Source organism: Acipenser ruthenus, chromosome 20 (genome assembly GCF_902713425.1).
Source record: "Acipenser ruthenus chromosome 20, fAciRut3.2 maternal haplotype, whole genome shotgun sequence".
Classification (NCBI taxonomy): Eukaryota; Metazoa; Chordata; class Actinopteri; order Acipenseriformes; family Acipenseridae; genus Acipenser; species Acipenser ruthenus.
The window spans coordinates 10423737-10448816 of record NC_081208.1 but is presented as its reverse complement, the minus strand read 5'-3'; the positions used below and the strand labels follow the sequence as shown (position 1 = coordinate 10448816).

Here is a 25080-nt window from a genome sequence, read left to right as displayed (position 1 = left end):
ATTGCAGTGATTGCCTCTAAAGGTTGTGCAACAAAATATTAGGTTAGCGGTCCCATCATTTTTGTCCATGCCATTTTCATTTGTTTTATTATTTACAATATTATGTTGAATAAAAAATCAACAGCAAAGTCTGATTTCTATTAAATACGGAATAAACAATGGTGGATGCCAATTGCTTTTGTCAGTTTCAAGTTATTTCAGAGAAAATTGTGCATTCTTCGTTTTTTGTGGAGGGGTACCAACAAATTTGAGCACGTCTGTAAATGTGAGACCTACGAAACAATGGCCATGTACTTTAATGTGGCTATTTCATGGTTTTAAAGCAATGAATGCAATGTTTTAATGTATGATAAAACATCACTATCCCCTGGTTCATTTTAACTGTTTCATTTTATACTGTAAACAAATTGGTAGATCTAGCACAAATTAAAAAAATATCTCTCTGAGAAAAAATAGAAAATTACTGTAAAAGCAAAACCCATTCCCCAAATGAGTTCATCTGAGAACTGTGCACTCCTCAAAGTTATTTATCAACCCACTCTGTGATCTAGGCAGCATACCACAATTCTGTATACCTTGCTGGATAATAAACAGCATGAATCCTAAAGGGACTGTGTATCTCATCATGCGTTCCCTCATAGCGGCTTGATACAAAACACTTTCATTGCATTGCCTTTGGATTTAATCTATGCAAGCACTGAGACAATATAAACACCCTGCCCATGCAACCTTAAGAGTCCCTGTCTGCAGTGGAACAACTTTCATCTCGATATTGACCAGCCATTATCCTGAATGCCATCACCACAGCCTTTCAGCAGCAGCAAACAATAGCCAGAGAAATGGCATGGAATTGCTCTGCTTCATTCTCATAATCAATTGATCTTAATTATACATGTTCTGCTTTAAAGGGTAAAAGCGAAGTTGATTATTGTAAGATAATGAGTTAGACCAGAGATCAGGCTTCAGACTGTGGCTCGGCATCCTAATATGTTATGCATTAATGTGGAGGGAAAGAGCCAAGAGGCCACTGATAGCTCAGGAAGGGTTTCAACAATCCAGTTATAACTCAGCACACTGTGAATAAGAATAAGAGGCTTGACAAAGGACCTTGACCAAAGACAGCGAGATTACAGGGGAAATATCCGTCAGTATACTGGTAGCACTTTACAGGTTATGAATGAACATGGAATTACAAGTGGAAGAAGCAGGTACAGTAGCAGTGTCTTGTTACATAGGGAATAAATACACGCAACCAGCATTAGTTGGCCAAGTATAATTATTCCTGAGTTAACAAGCCCCTGCTACTTGATTATTTCATTTACACAACGCTTTGGATATTAATGTTCCTTATACCTGTGCAGGTTTAAAAGGACAGAACATGGAACTTTATGGATCTTTAATAACAAAACCAAGATGCACTGTGTTTGGACTGATCCAAGGCACAGACATGTGATGTAAGTTTCATTCTTGGCTATAGTATAACTGCATGGCTAGGCTATTGTGACCTGCATGGCTGAGGGATTTGTGCTGTCCCTGCATAATAAATGAATGGCTATTGTATAAATAATCAAGCAGCATCACTGGTAACCTCAGGAATGGCTACACTTGGGCAGTCTTCAGCTCATGTTTGCTAATGCTAATGCAGTTTTAGTTGCCTGCCATAGACACATGTGATGTAGACTAGATCAGCCGAATGTCTTTATATTAGTATGCATCAGGACCATCTAGAGCACAGCAGTGTGCTGCATAAGGACCATCTAGAGCACAGCAGTGTGCTGCATCAGGGCTATCTAGAGCACAGCAGTGTGCTGCATCAGGACCATTTAGAGCACAGCAGTGTGATGCCAGCAAAACAAAACAAACGTAAATCCAAAGTGGCAGATCACTAGATGACGCTGGCTTTTACTTCTGTAAAGGCACTGGCTGATCTAGCCTGTGTTACAGATACCTATAGCAGGCAATTAGAAGTGAAGAGCAGCTGCTGAACTCAGGTATTAGCACCTTAACCCAGATATACAAACAAAAACATCCCAGTATTGTACAAAGGAGCACTCAGATTGCAAACCTCAATAATAACACATCACTCAAACTCCTGTAACTGTGAGCTCTCTCTCTGCTCATCCGTATGCAAAAGGCATTCACCATGCTGTGGTTGCAAGGAGATCATGGCATGAAATCTACAGTTTTACATTTTGGTCCTCATGTGCGCCTGTGAACTACGTATGTGATCCCTGAGAATGAAACATCAGTTTTGTAAAATTAACAGCTGTTGATGCATTGTGAATAAATAGGAAAGAGACTCTTGCTGTACCTGGTGCAACGTGCATGGTTGCGGACGAGTTCTATAACCTTCCCTGTGTTGCTTACAGCCCCATCGGTTAACAGGAACAGCAGGCGAGGGTGTCCCCTGTACACAGGCTGACGCAGAATCCAGTTGAGAGGAGAGAGGATGTTGGTTCCTCCCATATCTGCTCTGATCTTCTTGATATACTCGCAGGCAACAGCCAGGGTCTCCTGAACAAAGAGGACCATGCTGGTAGTTAAAATCTCTTCACATTAGGGGCAGCGCAGACTAGGGACAAGTCGACCAGTCGAATAGTAAAGTGTGACAGTCGACTGAGTGCTCGTCACAGGATTGTGAAGACTGAAGGGCAGTAGAGGGATTGTGAAGTCATTGTGAAGAGTGTGTTTCAGATAGACTGAAGGGCAGTAGAGGGATTGTGAGAGTGTGTTTCAGATAGACTGAAGGGCAGTAGAGGGATTGTGAAGTCATTGTGAAGAGTGTGTTTCAGATAGACTGAAGGGCAGTAGAGGGATTGTGAAGTCATTGTGAAGAGTGTGTTTCAGATAGACTGAAGGGCAGTAGAGGGATTGTGAAGTCATTGTGAAGAGTGTGTTTCAGATAGATTGAAGGGCAGTAGCAGTTGCAATCCTATAACTTATAAATGACCATTTTGAACATTAATACATTACATTAAATCCAAGCAGTTTTAGAATATAACAGACAAACATCAAAGAGTTAAAAAAAACAATATGTTCACAATAGAGCACCAGACATTGTCAGATACATGACTAGTCTACCTGTTCCACTGTTTTTACCTCAACTATTCGACTGTGTCAAATCCGTAGTCATGCTTCCCCTACTTCACCTCTCTTTGAAGTGGTGGCAGCTCACAAAATAATTCCCTCAGTCTTACCTGTCTTGCACTTCCGTTCGCTACATAGCTGTCAATGTGCAGTTCTGAAAGTAACCCAGGTTACAGTAAACATGGATTTTCATTTTAAAACATGACATCTGGTATTACACTAAGTTAGAGAAAGTTCTCAGATTGCATGCTTTACTTTCACAAAATCTATTACACTTTCTGGGTTACTTCACCTCAGGTGTGTCTTCTGGGGTCAAAGCATGTTACTGTCTGAAAGCATGTCAGTCAACAGCGTTAGCAGCTGGTTGGTGAAGTTAGGGACAAACAATGATAAGTGCTGAATCTTTTTCTTACTGATGCATTACTTTCAGTTGTTTATGCCACTTAAAATATTTATTCTTAATTGGCACTTGTTCGATAACGAGTGTCTGTGTCTGTTGTAAGTGAAGATGGTAGTGAGGACTATGTTTCAGATGTAGAATATGAAAGTGGCATTAGTAAAGTTATTGATCGTTTTGCTGAACCTAAAACAGAGAAAGATCTAATATCATTGCCAGCGATCGGTTTCCAAAATGTAAGTGGTGACTCAGGAGGGTGCACTGAGACAGATCTCAATCCAACGCCCAGCATGTTGTGCTGTTGGAGATTCCACCCTTAGGATGAGATATCAAATCAAGGTCCTAGTTGCCGACTTGCTGGGTAGGCCTTTGTTTGCTTTGTTTGTTTTGCTTGTGAAGCCCCGCCTACCTGTCTCTATATGTAAAGTGGGGCTAGTGGAAAAAGAGGTGAAAAGTTACATTGTCACATGATTGGAATGGAACATGATTGGAATGGAATGTGTTTAGTCCTGGTTTGAGGGTCAGACCCTCACTGTAATATTTAAATGCATGTTACTGTGCTTATGATTGTTATTCTACTGGCGATAGAGCCGTGGTTTATTATGTATCGTGCATGTTGTTGATCAAGTGTATTTGATATGTGACGGTGTATTGCTGTATTTAGATTAGGACGCTTCTTAATGAAGTTGCCTTAGCTATACATGTGGGACAAGGGTTTTGTTATCGCCATATGTTTGGTAATCTTCCACAGAAGGGGTAATGCTAATGTTCAGTCTTTACTGGTAATAGTTAGGATCTAGAGAATAATAATGACAATGATGATAATAATAATGAGTAAACAATGGAATAATTTAACGCTTGTGTTAGGAAACAAACACGGTATTCATGCAGGTTAAACAAATACGTATAAAGATGGTATTCATGCAGGTTAAACAAATATAGGAGAAGAAACATGTTTAAAGTAGAACATATGCATGTTTATTGTAAAGGTATGGATGTTAAATTATAGAGTTTAATTGTGTATAAAATCATTCCAGGTGTACGTGTTTAATGAATAATTGATCCTGTTAGGACGAGATTAGGTGGTCAGTCGTGAGATTGTCTTGTACATGTCAGTCATTGTATGTACAACCTGTTAGTCTGTGGACATCAGTTGTCATACTTTGTGTGAAGTATCCAGTGCCACAATAAATATTTACACCTGTAAACACTACCGAGTGGTGTTTCCTGCGTTCTAAAGACCTCCATGTTCCTGAGAGAATAAAGTGATTGTGGGTGGGGGTAAGCGCAGACCATCACCCCGTTAACAGTTGGTGGCAGAAACAGGAGACCCAGAGGGAGACGTCCTGAGGAGATCCCCTTTTGGCCGCAGATCGTCCCGAGGAGATTGATTTGGAACCGGAGGGATTGAATGCGTGCTGCGGATGTTTACTCTGCTGTTTCTGTGAGTGGACTGTCTTATTTTATACCTGCCTGTGAAGTCGCTGTTGGGAGGATGGAGCCCAGAGTTGTGTCTACACTGTTTGCTAAGATTGTGTTGCCGGGTGAGGTTGCTTCCTGTGAGGCGTCCCTGTTTCCAGATATTTATGAAGAGTCGTCAGGAGGAACATGGAGGCTCCTGTTAGAGCTTCGAGATTGAAGGAGGTGGTCTGAATAATGCTGGAAGCATGGCTGGATTGAGCGTGTTGCTTTGCTGCACCTGGAGAGACTTCAGTGGAGAATCAGAGAGCAGGAAGTGTTGTCAGTGCTGCATGTTTGTATTTCGGTGGAGACGATGGAGTTCACTTGTGCTTGGATTATGAGGCCAAAGAGACAAGGTGCGTTTGCTGTAGCAATGGTACATGGACACTGTTCTGTACTTCTTATAAAGCACTATTGACCTTCTGTTTCCCGGTGATTATTTATTTATTTTTTGTTTCGTGCCCTGTGGATTTGGTTCAATCTCACTACCACCTAATCCCGGTTTAAGGAAAGACACAGCATTAAATAATCCCCAGCCCTGCCTGCTCCTAACAGGATCAATCATTCAATAAACACGTACACCTGGAATGATTTTATACACAATTAAACTCTACAATTTAACATCCATACCTTTACAATAAACATTCATATATTCTACTTTAAACATGTTTCTTCTCCTTTGTTTGTTTAACCTGCATGAATACCATCTTTAAAGGTATTTATTTAACCTGTATGAATATCATCTTTATACGTATTTGTTTAACCTGCATGAATACCGTGTTTGTTTCCAAACACAAGCGTTAAATTATTCCATTGTTTACTCATTATTATTACACTATGTAACACAATTTTTGTTCCTGGGTAGTAAGTGTTATTTCCTAATTGCTTATGCCTCAAAAGTATAGAAAATGGCTATTATTCCCCACAAACTTTGCTTTTGTGACCAGGACAGTGATATTTTGAAATTTACCTATTTCCAATGAGAAAACGGGCGGATTTGTGTCTTTTCTTTCACATAAAGTCAGAAAAAACAACATATGAATCCAAATTAATATGTATTTATACTAAAGTAATACAAAAATGACTACAAAAGATTTAGAAGTGAGTAGTTTTTTGAGATTTACGATTATACTGTAAATCACTTTCACGAATCAGCCCCCAAATGTAGTCTCCCATCATGTTCTCGTTATACTATCCTTCATTGACAGCTCATCCAGGAGCCTCAAAGCTGTGCTGCTCCATAATGGTAATAAGTACCCGTCTCTTCCCCTGGCTCACTCGGTGCACCTCAGAGAGGATTACAACAGCATCAAGACCTTGCTGGACGCCTTGAAGTATGATGAGTACGGCTGGGACCCCCGGAAGGTGCTGATGCCACCACTGCACATCAAATTGGGCCTTATGAAACAATTTGTCAGAGCTCTAGAGGAGTCGGCAGCCTTCAAGCACCTTCAAGACTTCTTCCCTAAGCTGTCTGAGGCAAAGGTCAAAGCCGGTGTCTTCGTCGGACCACAGATAAAGAAGATCCTGGAGTGCAATGAATTCCCCAAGAAGCTCACTAGTAAGGAGAAAGTGGCTTGGAACAGCTTTGTCGCAGCGGTTCGGGGCTTCCTGGGCAATCACAAGGCCGAAAACTATGTGGAGCTGGTTGAGACTCTGGTGAAGAACTACGGCACAATGGGCTGTAGGATGTCCCTCAAAGTCCATATCCTTGATGCTCATCTTGATAAATTCAAGGAGAACATGGGAGCGTACTCGGAGGAGCAAGGCGAGCGCTTCCACCAGGATATACTGGACTTTGAACGCCGCTACCAAGGACAGTATAACAAGAACATGATGGGAGACTACATTTGGGGGCTGATTCGTGAAAGTGATTTACAGTATAATCGTAAATCTCGAAAAACTACTCACTTCTAAATCTTTTGTAGTCATTTTTGTATTACTTTAGTATAAATACATGTTAATTTGGATTCATATGTTGTTTTTTTCTGACTTTATGTGAACGTAAAGACACAAATTCGCCCGTTTTCTCATTGGAAATAGGTAAATTTCAAAATATCACTGTCCTGGTCACAAAAGAAAAGTTTGTGGGGAATAATAGCCATTTCTATACTTTTGAGGCATAAGCAATTAGGAAATAACACTTACTACCCAGGAACCAAAAAAAAAAAAAAAAATTGTTACACAGTGTTATCATCATTGTCATTATTATTCTCTAGATCCTAACTATTACCAGTAAAGACTGAACATTAGCATTACCCCTTCTGTGGAAGATTACCAAACATATGGTAATAACAAAACCCTTGTCCCACATGTATAGCTAAGGCAACTTCATCAAGAAGCGTCCTAATCTATAATCTAATCTATGTATCAGCAATACACTTGATCAACAACATGCACAATACATAATAAACCACGGCTCTATCGCCAATAGAATAACAATAACAATAGCATTTAATATTACAGGGAGGGTCTGACCCTCACACCTGGCACTAAGGATACTCCAGACAAGCCCGAAGCAAGCCTAGTCAGGTAATGGCAGATTTAGTGAGAAATAGAAGCCACAGAACTCAGAACGACAGAATGATTGCTAACACTGTGAAATAGTAAGGGAAATGTAAAAAACAAAAAGCAATTTGAATGACATTAGAAGCGATGATCCTTAATTCAGTATTGGAGTAACAGAACCTGGACCCTTCAGAATGACTGTAAACTTACAAAGGGAAGGGTACAACACATATTGAAATGGCATGTGTAGCTAATATGTAATTTTAAAAAATAAGAATTTGTCAGAAAAAGGTGCATATGCAATGCTGGTATATATGTGGAACGTCTTATACTAGAATGCAAATGCTTTAGAATATACAGCTCAAAGGTACCATCCATCTTCATGCCACCTCGTAACCCTCAATTAATCAGGTAATCCAGAACTGCAATATTAATGAAGGCATTTACATTATGAATAAATAAATCAATAGCAGGCACTGTGCTACGACCTACAGGATTGTGGGACAGGATGAGCAATGGTGGTCAGGCAAAAGCTGAGTCACGGAGCCACACAAACAAACAGAGGATTTACACAAACAAACAGAGGATTTACACAAACAAACACAGGATTTACACAAACAGACAGAGGATTTACACAAACAAACACAGGATTTACACAAACAGAGGATTTACACAAACGGGATTTACACAAACAAACAGACACAGGATTTACACAAACACAGGATTTACAGAAATAGAGGATTTACACAAACAAACAGAGGATTTATACAAACACAGGATTTACACAAATAGCTTCAAATGGGTTTGTTTTTTTTGTCACCTTTCCTTTTACTTTGCTGAGTAGCTCTAGGTTCTATTTATCCCATATTATTTCGTGCTTCTCTGTATCTGTCTTCACATGTCTGTGAGCTTGTCTGGAAAATTGCTTTGGACAGAACAGGCTTCCTCATTCCATTCCAATCATGTGATACAATTGCCTTCCAATTTCACTGGTTACCAGCAGAGTTGAGAAAGGTGACAAGCGATCAATGTGAGTGGGGCTGGCAGAGTCACACTGTCACGTGATTTGAATGGAATGGAGGTTTACAATTCTCCAGACAAGCTCAAAGCCAGGTAAACATAGAATACATTGATATTGGAGAACCCAGAACCAGATAGAATAGAGTAGAAACACCATAAAATAAGGAAATGTAAAAAAGCCATTCAAATGTCATTTGAAGCCTCGTTGGTGTGCCTCACCCTGTCATAGACTGATCTTATGCTCTTAAAGCACAGCACAGTGTAATACATCATCGTGACAGCTAGGTAAAGCAAAGGTAAGCATTGTAAATCCCATACTATGGTAAAGATCATTGAAAAAACATGGCAAACTATGGTGAATGCATAGTAGAACCATGGACAAAGCATGGGGAACCTGCAAATTTACTGTGGTAAACTTTTATATAGGTATTTTTGACAAGACACCTCACAGATGTTCTGTTTTATTATAATGGCAATGAATGGGCACTTACTTCATTGTAGTTCTGACTAGCTGGGAAGAGGGTTTTGAAAGTTGAGCCGAATCCTATTATATTGAACAGGCAGGCTGGAGCGAGGCTCTTCAGAATCACGACCATGGCATCCTGTGGGAAACATTGGCAAACGCAATAAAAACAGATTGATTTAGTGATTACAATGTACTTGCCAGTGCAGTACCACGAGGGACCTGGGACCGTGCATTGAATGCCCTTGCCAGTGCAGTACCATGAGGGACCTGGGACCGTGCATTGAATTCCCTTGCTGGGTTAATAAGATTCTTCAAACAGCAGTGGACAGAATTCACTCAAATTCAGAATATGGGAAATCCAGTGATAACAATTCAGTGGAAACAAGGGGCCAGATATTCAAAAGGGATGCGATTTTCACAAGGGCAGTTGCAGGGATTGTTTCCCCTCAATTCTGCCTTGAGAAAAAGTTGTGCCTGCGAGTGAAATTTAAACCTTGCTCATGTATTTTACATGAGTTGTGAATCATTTTGCAAGTTCACCTACAAGTGTGAAATTCAAAAAATATGTTTTCCGCAAATCACAATGTTGTTGGACAAATTTGTTGCATGTATTTGACTTCACTAAACTAATTCACAAACAAATGAAATGCTATTTAAATACTATTCACTCCTATCAAGAGGGAGCTTCGAGCTCACTCTCAGTGTTGTTTAAATTAACTTTAGTGCAAGAATGTGCGAGAAATGAAAAAAAAAAGAATAGTTTTTCTTTACTCAAATATCAAAACAAAATATCTGTTTTTATTATCAGTTGAAACAGTATTTACGTTATCTGGGGAATGGGTGAAAGCTGGGACAGTAAAACAGGGTGAAACGTCTTAAAATAGCACACAAATACACAGTATCTATATATTAAAAAGCATTAGAATTATATTAGTTCATACTTCATTAACTGTGTAGTGTAATTAGACATTTCTCATTGATGTAGTGCCGAGACGGGACATGTTTGTCTTGTTCTGGAAGCATTTGAATATATTTAAAAATATAAAAACTAATTTAATGATCATTATTTTTAATATGTAGATATGTGGTACCATTTGTAATATGTTTCACGTTGTTTAGTGCCAAATCTTATTTTTATTCTTTTTCTTTTAGTTAGCTATTATTCGAATCTCCTCTTCAGTAAAGCTGCCCTTTCTGTGCTTTTGAATCTTTGAATCTTTGAACCGCTGTCTCACCTCGTACGCAAACACACCTGCCTGAGTAGTCATTTCCTGTTAAGATTAATTTAAATGTATTAATGTCCCAAGCCTTGCGATATTGGCAATTTACATGCAACTCTTTTGAATGTCACAGAGTCACATTGCAAGACGAAACACGAGGATGGAAGGTGCCCACTTGAAGACCCCAGAGATGTACCCTACTTAGCTCAATCCAGACGGTTGTCATGTTGATGCGCTGGGGAGACCGCATTGTGGTTGATCCCCAGAGCCAGTATTGCAGCCGTTGTGTGGACTGATGCACTGGAGAGGCAAAATAAGCTAATGCCTGGAGCTGCTAGAGACTGGAAAGTGCTGGCAGATGTTGTTCAATGGCTTATTTTTCCACCTGAGATTGCCACCACTAACCTTCGACCAGATATTGTCTTGTGGTCTGGATCAACACGCCTTGTTCACCTGGTAGAGTTAACAGTGCCATGGGAGGATGCTGTAGATGAGGCATATGAGAGGAAAAAACCGTGGTACGCTCAACTAGCTGCTGAAGCGGAACAGCGAGGATGGAGAGTCCGGGTTTACCCAGTGGAGGTGGGTTGTCAAGGATTTGTGGCACACTCTACAACCCGGTTTCTCAGAGACGTCAGATTCAGTGGCCAAGGGTTGTGTTGCACAGTGAAGAACTTATTTGAAGCAGCAGAGAGGAGCAGCAACTGGTTGTGGTTGAGACGAAAAGATTCTGGTTGGGGATCTCAAGCACAATAGAAAGAAAGAAACGTTGATGTACAGGTAAGTAAGCTGGGTTGAGTTCAGTGGGGGATGGAGGGGGGTGATTCTGGGACGCCAGAATCACCGTCGAGCCCTCTTGAGGTGTCGTGGGCTAGTTGACGAAACACAGAGGATGGAAGGTGCCCATTTGAAGACCCCAGAGATGTACCCTACTTAGCTCAATCCAGGTGGTTGTCATGCTGATGCGTTGGGGAGACCGCACTGTGGTTGATCCCCAGAGCCAGCATCGCAGCCATTGTGTGTGTCGATGCGCGGGGGAGGCAGAATAAGCTGATCCCTGGAGCCAGCATTACACTTCAGCCATCAACACCAGGCAGCAGGATATCTACATCATCAGATGGAAGGCAACGCAAATAGATGGAGATGCCGATGGATCACATTAGTTTACAGTAAAGCTACATCTTAGTTGGTGCTTATCTTGGAGAGAGCCGAGTTCAAATCAGCATGAAGTTTTAACATCTACTCTCATGTAATGGAAATCAAGCACAGTTGCACAAAAGTTGCATAAATTCACATAATCTTTGAATATTTGGCCCAAGGTACCTGTCCATTGTTAAAATGCCTCAACCCATATCAAATCTCTTTTTCTGGATACTTAGGAGTTTCATTTTCTGCTACATTGTTGGCTAGATCTTTTAGCTATAAAAAGGATTAGGTAATAAAGAGATTGTCAAGGTTTCTCATGAATGTATTTGCAAATAACACCTAACCAGACGAGCACTGATGGGCCGAATGCCTCCTCTTGTTGGTACATTTTCTTATGTTCTTACTTTAAAGAATTGCTGGTGGCTGATTAATCTCAAAATGTGTCAGTGATTCAGCATCAATGGCATGGTGATTAGGTATTCCATTCCATACCCTTTCTGAGTGAAGTGCCTCCTACCCTCTATCTCCACTTCATTTCTACAGTGCCTTGCGAAAGTATTCGGCCCCCTTGAACTTTGCGACCTTTTGCCACATTTCAGGCTTCAAACATAAAGATATGAAACTGTAATTTTTTGTGAAGAATCAACAACAAGTGGGACACAATCATGAAGTGGAACGAAATTTATTGGATATTTCAAACTTTTTTAACAAATAAAAAACTGAAAAATTGGGCGTGCAAAATTATTCAGCCCCTTTACTTTCAGTGCAGCAAACTCTCTCCAGAAGTTCAGTGAGGATCTCTGAATGATCCAATGTTGACCTAAATGACTAATGATGATAAATAGAATCCACCTGTGTGTAATCAAGTCTCCGTATAAATGCACCTGCACTGTGATAGTCTCAGAGGTCCGTTTAAAGCGCAGAGAGCATCATGAAGAACAAGGAACACACCAGGCAGGTCCGAGATACTGTTGTGGAGAAGTTTAAAGCCGGATTTGGATACAAAAAGATTTCCCAAGCTTTAAACATCCCAAGGAGCACTGTGCAAGCGATAATATTGAAATGGAAGGAGTATCAGACCACTGCAAATCTACCAAGACCTGGCCGTCCCTCTAAACTTTCAGCTCATACAAGGAGAAGACTGATCAGAGATGCAGCCAAGAGGCCCATGATCACTCTGGATGAACTGCAGAGATCTACAGCTGAGGTGGGAGACTCTGTCCATAGGACAACAATCAGTCGTATACTGCACAAATCTGGCCTTTATGGAAGAGTGGCAAGAAGAAAGCCATTTCTTAAAGATATCCATAAAAAGTGTCGTTTACAGTTTGCCACAAGCCACCTGGGAGACACACCAAACATGCGGAAGAAGGTGCTCTGGTCAGATGAAACCAAAATCGAACTTTTTGGCAACAATGCAAAACGTTATGTTTGGCGTAAAAGCAACACAGCTCATCACCCTGAACACATCATCCCCACTGTCAAACATGGTGGTGGCAGCATCATGGTTTGGGCCTGCTTTTCTTCAGCAGGGACAGGGAAGATGGTTAAAATTGATGGGAAGATGGATGGAGCCAAATACAGGACCATTCTGGAAGAAAACCTGATGGAGTCTGCAAAAGACCTGAGACTGGGACGGAGATTTGTCTTCCAACAAGACAATGATCCAAAACATAAAGCAAAATCTACAATGGAATGGTTCACAAATAAACATATCCAGGTGTTAGAATGGCCAAGTCAAAGTCCAGACCTGAATCCAATCGAGAATCTGTGGAAAGAACTGAAAACTGCTGTTCACAAATGCTCTCCATCCAACCTCACTGAGCTCGAGCTGTTTTGCAAGGAGGAATGGGCAAAAATTTCAGTCTCTCGATGTGCAAAACTGATAGAGACATACCCCAAGCGACTTACAGCTGTAATCGCAGCAAAAGGTGGCGCTACAAAGTATTAACTTAAGGGGGCTGAATAATTTTGCACGCCCAATTTTTCAGTTTTTTATTTTTTAAAAAAGTTTGAAATATCCAATAAATTTCGTTCCACTTCATGATTGTGTCCCACTTGTTGTTGATTCTTCACAAAAAATTACAGTTTCATATCTTTATGTTTGAAGCCTGAAATGTGGCAAAAGGTCGCAAAGTTCAAGGGGGCCGAATACTTTCGCAAGGCACTGTAACTGTGTCCTCTGGTCTTGGTTTCTGTGATGCACATAATGTATTGGTTATGGATAACTTTGTCAACTCCTTTTAAGATTGTATAAGGAATTCTTCTTTGTTCCAGGCTAAATGCATTCCTTTAAGCTCTAAGATTAGTCTGGCTGCTCTTCGTTGGAATGTGTGACAACGTGATGGTTGTGTGCCTGTGTGACAAACAGAACAATGACTCCTGTATAGTAAAACAAATGCTGCAGACCCTTAGAACTGATTGCAGCCTTAAACATTACCTTAACACGGCTGATGTTCACTCCACTCATGCTTCCACTTCTGTCAATGAGAAAGATAAACTCTCCCTGCACCTTCTTGAGATCTGGAGGAAGATCCTTTAAATCAGGACAGAAGTTTAACATGGCAACTGGGTTGTGGATGATGTCCTTGTGTAGACGTTTCCTGATGATTTCTGTCTGTAAATTACAAATAATGAGAGCTTGTTAAAACCTGGAAAAAAAACACATGGTAGTCATTCAATTGATCAAAACCATGGTGAATCGAAATACTGCTATACTTTTACATTTGACTTACATTTAAAGACTAGCACTAATCTTGGACTAGCTAATGTCATCTCAGGTAAGATAGTCTAGGATTAGTGTTCATCAGGGTCTATGAAACCACCCCTTAAAGATCAAAATGCTCATCCTTGTCAGACAGCTTTTTTGGTCTTCCAGTCCTGGGTTTGTCAATTACAGATGCTGTTTCTCTGTATTTGTTAATCATGCTTTGGATACCACACCTTGAAAATCGAGTGATGCGAGCTATTTCACTCAATGTTTTTCCTTCTTTATGCAATCAAGGTTGTTATAATAGTAGAAAACACTAGTGGAGGCTTTGAGTAAATTGTTGATGCTCATAATGCATCAGAGTAGAAAAATGCAACATGTCTAAGACTTTTGCACAGCAGTGTACATCCCACGTTTCACACTAATTAGCCCTGGACACTGATGGCACTGATAAGATAGAGACAAATGCCAGTTAAATTTCAGATTTGTATTACATTTTCTACCCTCTTTATTCATCTGAATATAATTTACTGAGCCTGGAACCAACTTCAGAGTATTATTAACCTACCATCTGTTTTCCGAACTTTGGACTATCTCCACATGTCATTTTAAAATGTGTGTTTTGATAAATACGGTATTGTAGATATGCCAAATTCCTTTGTAAAGATAAATATATATAGAATAGAAAGCCCTTCACACAGATAGATAGATAGACAGATAGATAGAGAGTTTATTGTATTTTACCTTCTTCTCACAGCTTGAATCTGTTTTGGTTCCTTTAATAAAATCACTGCGTCCTTTGAGGTGCTCCTCGTACTCCTCTGGTGTCAGGTCCCCCTCTTCCATAAGGATGTGAGGCATGTGGGGCTCTGAAGAGCAGACAGGGGGAAACATACAGTAATAATGGCAACCCATTGTGTGAGCTCATTCATACACACCGTGAGGCACAAGGTATGCATAATATCAGTACGACTGGACACTCTGGACTGTGTTATTGCACATATGGCTTGAAACTGCAGTGACCAGGAGATTATCACACGCCTAGGGAATAACTGCCTGCCAATACTATCTATGACATTTTCCAAGTGGTTGTATAAACATGCTGTTGTGCTTTCCTCAATGATGTTGCTGCATTGGGTGGCTGTGTGCACCAAAACCTTACTGTTATTAGAGCTCTCTGAATTCACTTTGCAACAAAAAAGCAGAGCTGGAGTCAAGTCACTGGTCTTCGAGTCCAAGTCGAGTTTGAGTCAAACCCATAAGTCTCAAGTCATCGAGTCTGAGCCCCAAGTTCCAAGGTCCCGAGTCAGAGTCCCAGGCTCCAAGGTCTCGAGTCAGAGTCCCAAGCTCCAAGGTCTCGAGTCAGAGTCCCAAGCTCCAAGGTCTCGAGTCAGAGTCCCAAGCTCCAAGGTCTCGAGTCAGTCCCAAGCTCCAAGGTCTCGAGTCAGAGTCCCAAGCTCCAAGGTCTCGAGTCAGAGTCCCAAGCTCCAAGGTCTCGAGTCAGAGTCCCAAGCTCCAAGGTCTCGAGTCAGTCCCAAGCTCCAAGGTCTTGAGTCAGAGTCCCAAGCTCCAAGGTCTCGAGTCAGTCCCAAGCTCCAAGGTCTCGAGTCAGAGTCCCAAGCTCCAAGGTCTCGAGTCAGTCCCAAGCTCCAAGGTCCTGAGTCCGAGTCCCAAGCTCCAAGGTCTCGAGTCAGTCCCAAGCTCCAAGGTCCTGATCCCGAGTCCCAAGCTCCAAGGTCTCGAGTCAGTCCCAAGCTCCAAGGTCCTGAGTCCGAGTCCCAAACATTGCACAAAAGTGCTTAAAACTTCAATTTCTGGGCCTGAGTCTGCTGAAAAAGGGCAATTGAACCTTGGAAACAGGTGAAATCTTTCACAATATGTGTGTGTGTGTGTGTGTGTGTGTGTGTGTGTGTGTGTGTGTGTGTGTGTGTGTGTCTATAGAAAGTCTACACCCCCTTTACAAATTTTCATCTTTTGTTGCCTTATAGCCTGGAATTAAAATGCATTAAAATCGTTTTTTTTTTTCATTTATCTACACATCCTACCCCACAACTTCCAAGTGAAAATAAATTCTAGAAATTTGTAGAAAATATATTAAAAATAAAAACTGAAATTATTTGGTTGGATAAGTGTCCACCCCCCAAGTTAAGTGGCCTCCACCTGTGTTAAATTGTAGTGATTCACATGATTTCAGGATAAATTCAGCAGTTCCTGTAGGTTCCCTCTGCTGGGTAGTTCATTTCAAAGCAAAGACTCAACCATGAGCACCAAGGCACTTTCAAAAGAACTCCGGGACAAAGTTGTCGAAAGGCACAGATCAGGGGATGGGTATAAAAAAATATCAAAGGCCTTGAATATCCCTTGGAGCATGGTCAAGACGATTATTAAGAAGTGGAAGGTGTATGGCACCACCAAGACCCTGCCTAGATCAGGCCGTCCCTCCAAACTAAACGAGACAAGCTAGGGTAATGTAACAGTTAATCATTAAACAGTTTTAGATACTGTGATGCTTTTTTTTTTTTTAATCTGTGATCTTTAGTTGCTTTTGTGCATTTTCATTTGCAAGTGAACTGTGACATTATGGCCTTATTGAGCACTATATTCTGCAATTTTGAAGACTGACTTTGGATACTGTTTTAATTCTGGAAACTGGTGTTTTTTTAATCTTTTTGCTAAATTGCATTGCCTTTTACATTTCATGCAGTTCTGTGCATGGGTAACATTTTTATTTCATTTTTCTGTTGGGTTGTTAATGGGGAATTTTACATGCTGCTACAATACGTACTGGTGTAGTGTTATTTTCAGGTACACAGTAAAACGTGGTACTCAGTGCACCGCGCTTGCCTAAACAACTTCTGCTAATAGAGCACGGAAGCACCCATTCAAATCTGGTACGTTATGCTGTTTTCGGTCTTTTGCATCTTTTAAAATTGAATGTGTCATATTTTCCAGTCTTATTCATCGTTGTTAATAGTATGCAAACAGTATGCAGATATTTATCATATGCAAAACATTGGGTCTTGTACACGTTTTTACTTGTGCAACTTTGCGGTGGACTTCGCATTTTGTCTTGTTCGTCGTGATTTTTTTTTTCTTTTTAGAGAAATTGACTATCTGTTTCCAGTTTAAGTTTGCAAAAAAATAATGCATTTAATGGTAAATGTACCTCTGTTTGACAGTAGGAAAACACCCATCAGATCGCAATTGATCGCAACTGTAACAAAATCTGACAGCGTACCATTTTCGATGTGACAACGTATCGCTTTCTGAAATGACATGGGTCAAGTTTTGGTAGGCATACCACATTCTTACAATGTACCACTTTCTAACATTACATCGGATTTAAAAGTATGTACTGTATTACAGTCTACGTGCCCACAGTCATCTCTTTTGGCAAGTGATATTTTTAGAATCATATCTTTCTGAATTAAAATACTTCTGTTGAAAATATAGTACTGTACCAACAAAACTACAGTACATCTAAATGGAAGCCTACTTATTTTAAAACACAGTCCTTTCAGCTATTGTGTATTTTTGACATTGTATCTTTTTTGTGTTCCCGTTACGGAAGTCAACATATTATAGGGTCGTATATGTGTGCTGACTGTGTATATATAACTTATAGTATAAGACATAATACTAAAGATGTAAATATGCGGTTTATAAGCATCCAGATATATTATCGATATGTCTTATTAATACAATAAAAAAAATTGCTAATATTAGTAATTCCTTAATAAAATATATAATTCATTGGAAAGTAATAGTTTAAGTTAAACCCTACTTGCCTCTTTGGGTGCAAACGACTCAGGTGTCTGTTGAAGTTAGATGTTGTACCATGCTTATCAGTAATACACTGATCACAATTTGCAGTTTACTAAGTGTTTAGCTTTGCTGACACTGTAGTTTTTAAAGCAGAGTTGCACCACCAGGAGAAACACTACTTGACACTATTTTCACAGTGCATGTGGATCTGCCAGACCCCGTGCTGCAGAGCATGCGCACAGCACACTGTATCTCATATCCTGTAGTAATACACGCTGTTTAGTTTGTAAATATTAAGGCTACAGTACTTGCTAGTTTTTTCCAAGTAATACAAAGTATGGATTAATAGAAACGTGATTGCATTAAAAAAAAAAAGTCAGAAAGTCACAAGTCAAGTCCAAGTCCCAGAGTCAACGAGACAGGTCAGCGTCCAAATCTCGATCTCGGATCAGAGTCCGAGTCCGAGTCTGAATCATGAAAATTGTGACTCGAGTCCGTGTCCTGAGTCCTCCACCTCAAATGATCAAATTAGTCAAATTACCAAACAAATATGATATTTCTGAAAGTGCATAGAAAGAGGGTTATATAAAACAGAGTCTGTTTCATGTTCCCCCTTGCTAAAGGATAGAACACACACACAATATACTGTAGAGTAGATCTGATTTGAAATTGGATTCATACTGTATACCTAATAGAAACAATTATGGCAGAGATATGCATCTTTTTTTGCCTAAAAAAGCCATACAGATGAACAAGAAGGAAATTCAGACATATTTTCTGATGTTCAATCCTTGTTCTCTCTCAAGCAGTGGTTTAAATGGAAATCTCAAGAGATATTCTTTCTTTAAAAAAATTAATTCAGATTGGATATGTACATATGACTTGTTAAAATAAAAGAATGCATTTATATATATATATATATATATATATATATATATATATATATATATATATATATATATATATATATATATATATATATATATACATATTTTAGTTGCTAATTCTGCACAATGTTTAGCTTAGCTGGTCCCATAGCTCAGTGTTGTTGTCCCCCTGTACTGTAACAGCCTGTCTGAGTGATACCAGGGATATTGATTGGACTGGCTGGCTGGCTGGCCTAGCACTTGTTTGCTATTAGATGTATAAGAACAGTTGTTCCCTGTGGGTCAGATCAGTGGAATTAGAGAATAGTCTTGCACTAGTACAGCTGTTCCCTGTGGGTCAGATCAGTGGAATTAGAGAATAGTCTTGCACTAGTAAAGACCCTTAGTCTAGGGGAAGCAGGAGATCAAGGGCTTCCTGGGCAAAAATCAATATCCCCCAGTAAGTTCGACAGCCAAACCACTAACTTTGTTTCCATCTTTTATTGTAAAAAATGTCCAACTCTTTATATTGATAAACTAGCAAATCAGATTGGCACAGCATGCAACACTAACTCATTTAAGAAGGGCTGCCTAAACTGGTCGCCTCCATACTACCTTTACCATGAGGAAGAAACATGGCAATTAATATACACACCACTGGGATAAATGAGAATCTCCACTGGCTTGTCATAGGTGTATTTGTCAGCCAGTGTGATGACCACACTGCTGGCGGAGTGGGCGGAGGGGTCAGCGTCTGCTCGGATTGCATGGCTCGGACTTGCCACACCTGTGGAGAAATACAAGCTGTTAGTACGCAATGGCAAAGGACAGTTTATTTCCAAGTTCAATGACTGCTGTATGGTACATGCTGTGTTCTGACCTGCTAAAACGCACGGCCCTTTGATCTCCAGATGAAAGGTAAAATCATAGTCTATAGAGTTGATGGGTTCATCCTCCAGGAGCCACGAGAGGCACAGCTGGCTGCTGTTCGCAGTCTGATCGTGAGGGCCGAGCGCACAGTGATGTCTGTCCTTTCTGGAGAAGTGGTGAAATAGAATAGCACCAATTACTGGCACTGTACACCACATGGCTGATATGATTCTGCTGAGAAGTGTGCTTTTGTATGTGAGTATCCCTTTTAAAAGTTTACCACAGTACATTTTCACAGTAAAATTTTCCCATGCTTTTCCCATGCATTTACCACAGCTCTCTGTGCTTTACAATGCTTACCTATGCTTTACCATGCATTCACTATTCTTTATTCCACATTGCCATGCTTTTGCTATGGTACTCTACTGAAGGACTCTTTGTAAGTGATTACCACAAGGCCAGGACTGGATTGCAATATTAAATTAGAATTTCAGTTCAAAAGTACAGGCAATCTCACCATTCACTCCCTATATTGCAAGGAGCAGTACAGGAAATGGCTGGAGATTCCAGAATGTTCTACATGGCATTGAGATTCCAGAATGTTCTACATGGCATTAAGGATCTCTGTTAATGTTCTGTATAGCATTAAAGATCTCTGCTCATGTTCTGTACATCATTAAGGATCTCTGCTCATGTTCTGTACATCATTAAGGATCTCTGCTCATGTTCTTTTAAAGAAAGAAAAAGAGGCTATTCTTGGATATTCCCCTATACTAGTCAAGGTCTGGTGTTTAATTGCTAATAATCTGTAATAAAGTCTTGACTTCTATTTGCGCAGCACAATGGTGTATCTGCATTTGTAATCCACAGGTGTGTTTTGTTCTCTTTTGTAACCCTTTTTTTTCAAAGCTCCACCTGGAGGACAAGTCATTTCATACATCCCTCAAGTAAACAAGCCACTTCAGCAGTGTCTTCCAGGTCAAAACATGTTACTCGCTGAAAAGTCTGTCAGTCAACAGCGGAAGCAGGAAAGAAGACTTTGAAGGGATGGGGACAATATCAGGTGAAATGATTAATGAAGTGCAACATTACCTAAAAACAAAGCTCACAAACAGATATCTCCTTAACCTTTACAGTACTAGAGATGTTTCAAATTGAAAACACATACGCTGTAACATGTTTCTTTCATGACTGCACGTTTGAGAACACTGTAGCTAACGGCAGTGAACAACAAGTAAGATTCATGACATGGATAATCCTGAAACGTCCTGTAAAGTCACAATGTCTGGAATAACGCTCACAATAAAGTGGGACCCATTCTTACTTTTGAAAGGGGTTTTCTGTGGAGCTTGGTTCTTCATTCCCACACTGCTGGACCTGGGGGGTACAGACTGCAGGGAAGACCACCTTGATCGCACCATTGGGCAGTGTATTGAGCTCCGAGGATGTGCTCACCAGCACAGTAACTGTTTCTAATGGAGGAATTACACCCAAGTTTACCACTAATACCGTCCGTTCAAGGTCTTCATCTAAAACAATGTGTCCTGCAACGACATGAACAACACACTTGTTTATTTATTTCTGTTGAACTAAAACATTTTTACCAGCACAGTTAGGCAAATATACTTATCTAGTTGAATCGCACTGAGATTCTAAAACTACTGACACTATTACTGGCTCAACATACATTGTGCACAACCTGTACAGAACTCCAGTCACTTTCCACACAAGGTGGACTGCTCCACTTTCTGTAGGCGTGTTATCTCTCGAATGAGCTGCGCTGTCAATGTCAGCTCTAATAATGATCTAATTATTTGTGGATGTCTGTTTACCAGTGGTGGCTTGTCATAAGAGGTTACAGAGGCTAAGCCTACGTGCTTTCCAAGATCGACTCTACTGCATTGCTATTGGCTAATGTAGCCTCAAAATGTGTGGGATTGTGTGTGTGTCTTTGTGACAAAGTGGCTGAGTGGGAGCAGGTGCAGGAGTGATGCAGTGCGTGAAAGAAGCACACAGAGATAATTTTAATCCAGTTTGGAAATGTTTTATTTTGGAGATTTCAGGTCAGGCGACCAAACAATAATTCCCCGACAATACACACCAATGTGTATAGCACAGGGTAAATAACAAGAACAGACAGTCCCAAATAATAAACTATATCCGCCCCACAATAATACAAACATGGTCACCAGTCCTGGGTGCATGCAGTAGTGCTCGTGGTGGGTGATACAGGTTTATATTTGTGACAATGGTGCAGTGTTGTCCAGTTTAGTGCTGGTCCTGACAGCTCCGAAACTGTTAGCTGTCTAGTAACGTACAAGACAAGACAAGACAATTACAAACAAACAAAACAACATTCACGATTTCAGTTTCTGTATTATTTTTACTGTCCTTCTCGGTTCTACTCTCATTAAACCAAAGCGAAGGAACAGATTGCAATTCTCCGTCCCCTTTTATGTCGTCACACATGACCCCTTGGTAGACAAGTGCAACCGCCTCTCCAATCTGCGGCTGCCACGTCATTTTCCTTCTGGGTCAATGCGTTATTGCAACAGAGTCTCGCCGCCTTCCAGGCTGGCCGACTTCCCTTGAACCCTGGGAAAGAACTGTTAGACCAGCCTGTCCAAGGAACTCTGTTCTCGCTGCTTAGCGCCCTCACAGGTCAGGAGGGAGATATACAACCAAGAATCATTGTATTTCTGTCACAGTCTTCCACCTGCAATCACCCTCTGTCTGTCAGGTTTTAATGTATTTGTATTGGCTACACGATGCAAGCTTGCGGCTAGCCTCTATCACTCATAATTAGATTTAATCTTGAGGTGTCTGTTGCCAGGCAGGTTATGGGTCACGTGTGTATTTTTTTAAAATTCGACACCATTTTCCTCGCTTTCAATTGAGGAAAAAATAACAATAAAAAATAACAATAAAGGTTGTCCAAAGCCTAAATCAGACCTTCTTCCACAGGGAGGACCAAAACAAAATGGCCTTTTTAATTGCTCATGGTACGAAAAAACAAAATGGTTGACTGTGAGTATTTGCAGTTTGGTTTTTCAGACCGTCTCTTCATCTTCCCTGTGGATTTCTGTGGGCTTGTGGCAGGGTGTCCCGCCCCTTTGTGTATATATTTGTTTATTATTATTGTTGTTATGATTTATATGTATATGACGGCGAAAAGTCAGTGTTTATTTGTGTTTTATTATTGTGTGGCAGGACGAGCAAGGTGCCGGCCACCATGTTAATGTTTATATTTTAAATACCTCGTGGGAATGCGTGACTGATCAGCTACTATATATAATTAGCTGACAGTCACACATCCATATTAAAGCCATGCAAAACGTGACCGAGGGATAATACAATAATTGATAGCTAGTTGATCCCTCGGTCACCAATGTAAAAGAGCCGCAGTTTGGCTGCTTGAGGAAGTGTTCAGAGTGGAGAACGAGAGTGGAGACAGGAGGGACTAAAATAATAATAAAAAAAATAAAAGATAAACAATTGCTTTGTATGTTGGTTTTGCAACCAGCATACTACTTGTTGCTGTTTATTTGTTTGGCCAACATGCCTTTTGTTTTGTGTAGTTTTGTTTTGTTTTGTTTAAATCTTTTTATTTGTTGTTTAATAACAAATATCCTGTATCCTTGCATTCATTTCCGGTCTGATGTCACCCCTACAGCCAGCCTGTTCACAGGGCTACAGTGATTTAAAAAAATTTCCACAGGCTGTAAAAATATGTTTTCTACAAATGAAATCACTTAAGAGTCATCAGTCAAGTAAGTCCACAATGTTTTTGTTATATTCAGTTGCTTGCCTTATGTGCTGCGTATACCATATTACTGTATTACATTTCTTATTAAATTACGAAGTACCTTTTGAAACTTGCAACATTTTATTGCGTATGTGTGTGTTCCTCTGTCCTAATTCTCCTCGACCTCTCTGCTGCCTTTGACACTGTCGATCACTCTATTCTACTATCCTCTCTCATTGACATGGGAATCTCTGGCACTTCTCTGGCCTGGTTCTCCTCCTGCCTCTCCAACCGCACTTACCAGGTAACCTGGCATGGAGCGATCTCCACACCTCACCCTCTCTCAACAGGAGTCCCCCAAGGGTCAGTCTTGGGTCCTCTCCTGTTCTCTCTCTACACCCACTCCCTGGGCCCCCTCATCGCATCCTATGGTTTCTCATGCCATTTCTATGCTGATGATGCTAAGATTTTCCTCTCCTTCCCCACCTCTGACTCCACCATCCCCTGCCGTATCTCTACCTGTCTGTCTGCTATCTCCTCCTGGATGCACTTGCATCACCTCAAACTCAACCTCTCTAAAATTTGACCTCCTTTTCTTTCCCTCCTCCTCCTCCCTCTCCTCTGATCTCTCTATCTCCATTCCTCTGGAATCTACCACACTCTCTCCCTCCTCCTCAGCTAAGAACCTCAGAGTCACCCTGGACCCCTGCCTCTCTTATTCCCAGCACATCTCCACTCTGGCACGTACTTAAAGATTCTTCCTGAGCAACATCCGAAGAATCCGACCCTTCCTCACCAACTACGCCAGCCAACTCCTGGTCCAGGCCCTGGTACTCTCCCGCCTAGACTACTGTAACTCCTTCCTGGCTGGCCTCCCTGTGTCCGCCACCCGTCCGCTCCAGCTCACCCAGAACTCCGCTGCTCGCCTAGTGTTCTCTCTGCCTCGCTTCTCCCACGCAACTTCACTGCTCCGCTCACTCCACTGGCTCCCGATCACCGCTCACATCCAGTTCAAGACTCTTGTACTCGCCTACAGATGCCTTGACCAGACTGCACCCAGCTACCTCCAGACCCTCATCTCTCCCTACACCCCCACTCGACCTCTCCGCTCCTCCTGCACTTGAAGACTGGTTGTACCTCCTCTACGCTCCCCTGCCTACAGAGCCCGCTCCTTCTCCACCCTTGCCCCGCAGTGGTGGAATGACCTTCCTACAGATGTCAGGACTGCCCAGTCCCTGACCACCTTCCGGCGCCTCCTCAAGACTCACCTCTTCAGACAGCACCTGTAGAACTCCTCTTTTCCCTCTGGACACTTTTCACTCTTCCTTAAAGTGCTTTACTTGCTATTATTTGCTCCCTATTTTACTGCATTTAATCCTGTACTTTAGAGTACTGTAATCTGTCACAAGTGTTATTTAATCTGTAGTATTTTGTATTTAATTATATCCTGATGTAACTATCACTGACACTGTTATCTGCTCCGTTATTGAATCGTACTTTGTCACATACTTGTACTTGCTAGAACCGACGTCATTGTATTTTTTCTTGCTCTTAATTGTATTAATACTTGTACTGTGATTCTCAAAATGTATTTTTGTTTACGACTGTAAATTGCCCTGGATAAGGGCGTCTGCTAAGAAATAAATAATATATATATATATATATATATATATATATATATATATATATATATATATATATATATATGTGTGTGTGTGTGTGTATATATATGTATATATATATATATATCTGTGTGTGTGTGTGTATATGTATATATATACAGTATATATATATATATGTATATGTATATATATACAGT

At 40.7% G+C, this 25080-nt stretch overlaps 1 protein-coding gene across 1 annotated transcript in view; it reads right to left on the bottom strand.

Annotated features, from left to right (window-relative positions):
• The window catches only part of LOC117425819 (von Willebrand factor A domain-containing protein 5B1), a 105177-nt gene that overhangs the window by 53997 nt on the left and 26100 nt on the right, over nucleotides 1-25080 (bottom strand). Inside the window, exons 3-9 of the mRNA XM_058994070.1 lie at nucleotides 20841-21060; nucleotides 19527-19681; nucleotides 19302-19433; nucleotides 14760-14884; nucleotides 13746-13922; nucleotides 8965-9075; nucleotides 2312-2514 (exon numbers count right to left, since the gene is read on the bottom strand). Of these exons, the coding sequence (XP_058850053.1) occupies nucleotides 2312-2514; nucleotides 8965-9075; nucleotides 13746-13922; nucleotides 14760-14884; nucleotides 19302-19433; nucleotides 19527-19681; nucleotides 20841-21060 (1123 nt within the window). The remainder of the gene's footprint in view (nucleotides 1-2311; nucleotides 2515-8964; nucleotides 9076-13745; nucleotides 13923-14759; nucleotides 14885-19301; nucleotides 19434-19526; nucleotides 19682-20840; nucleotides 21061-25080) is intronic.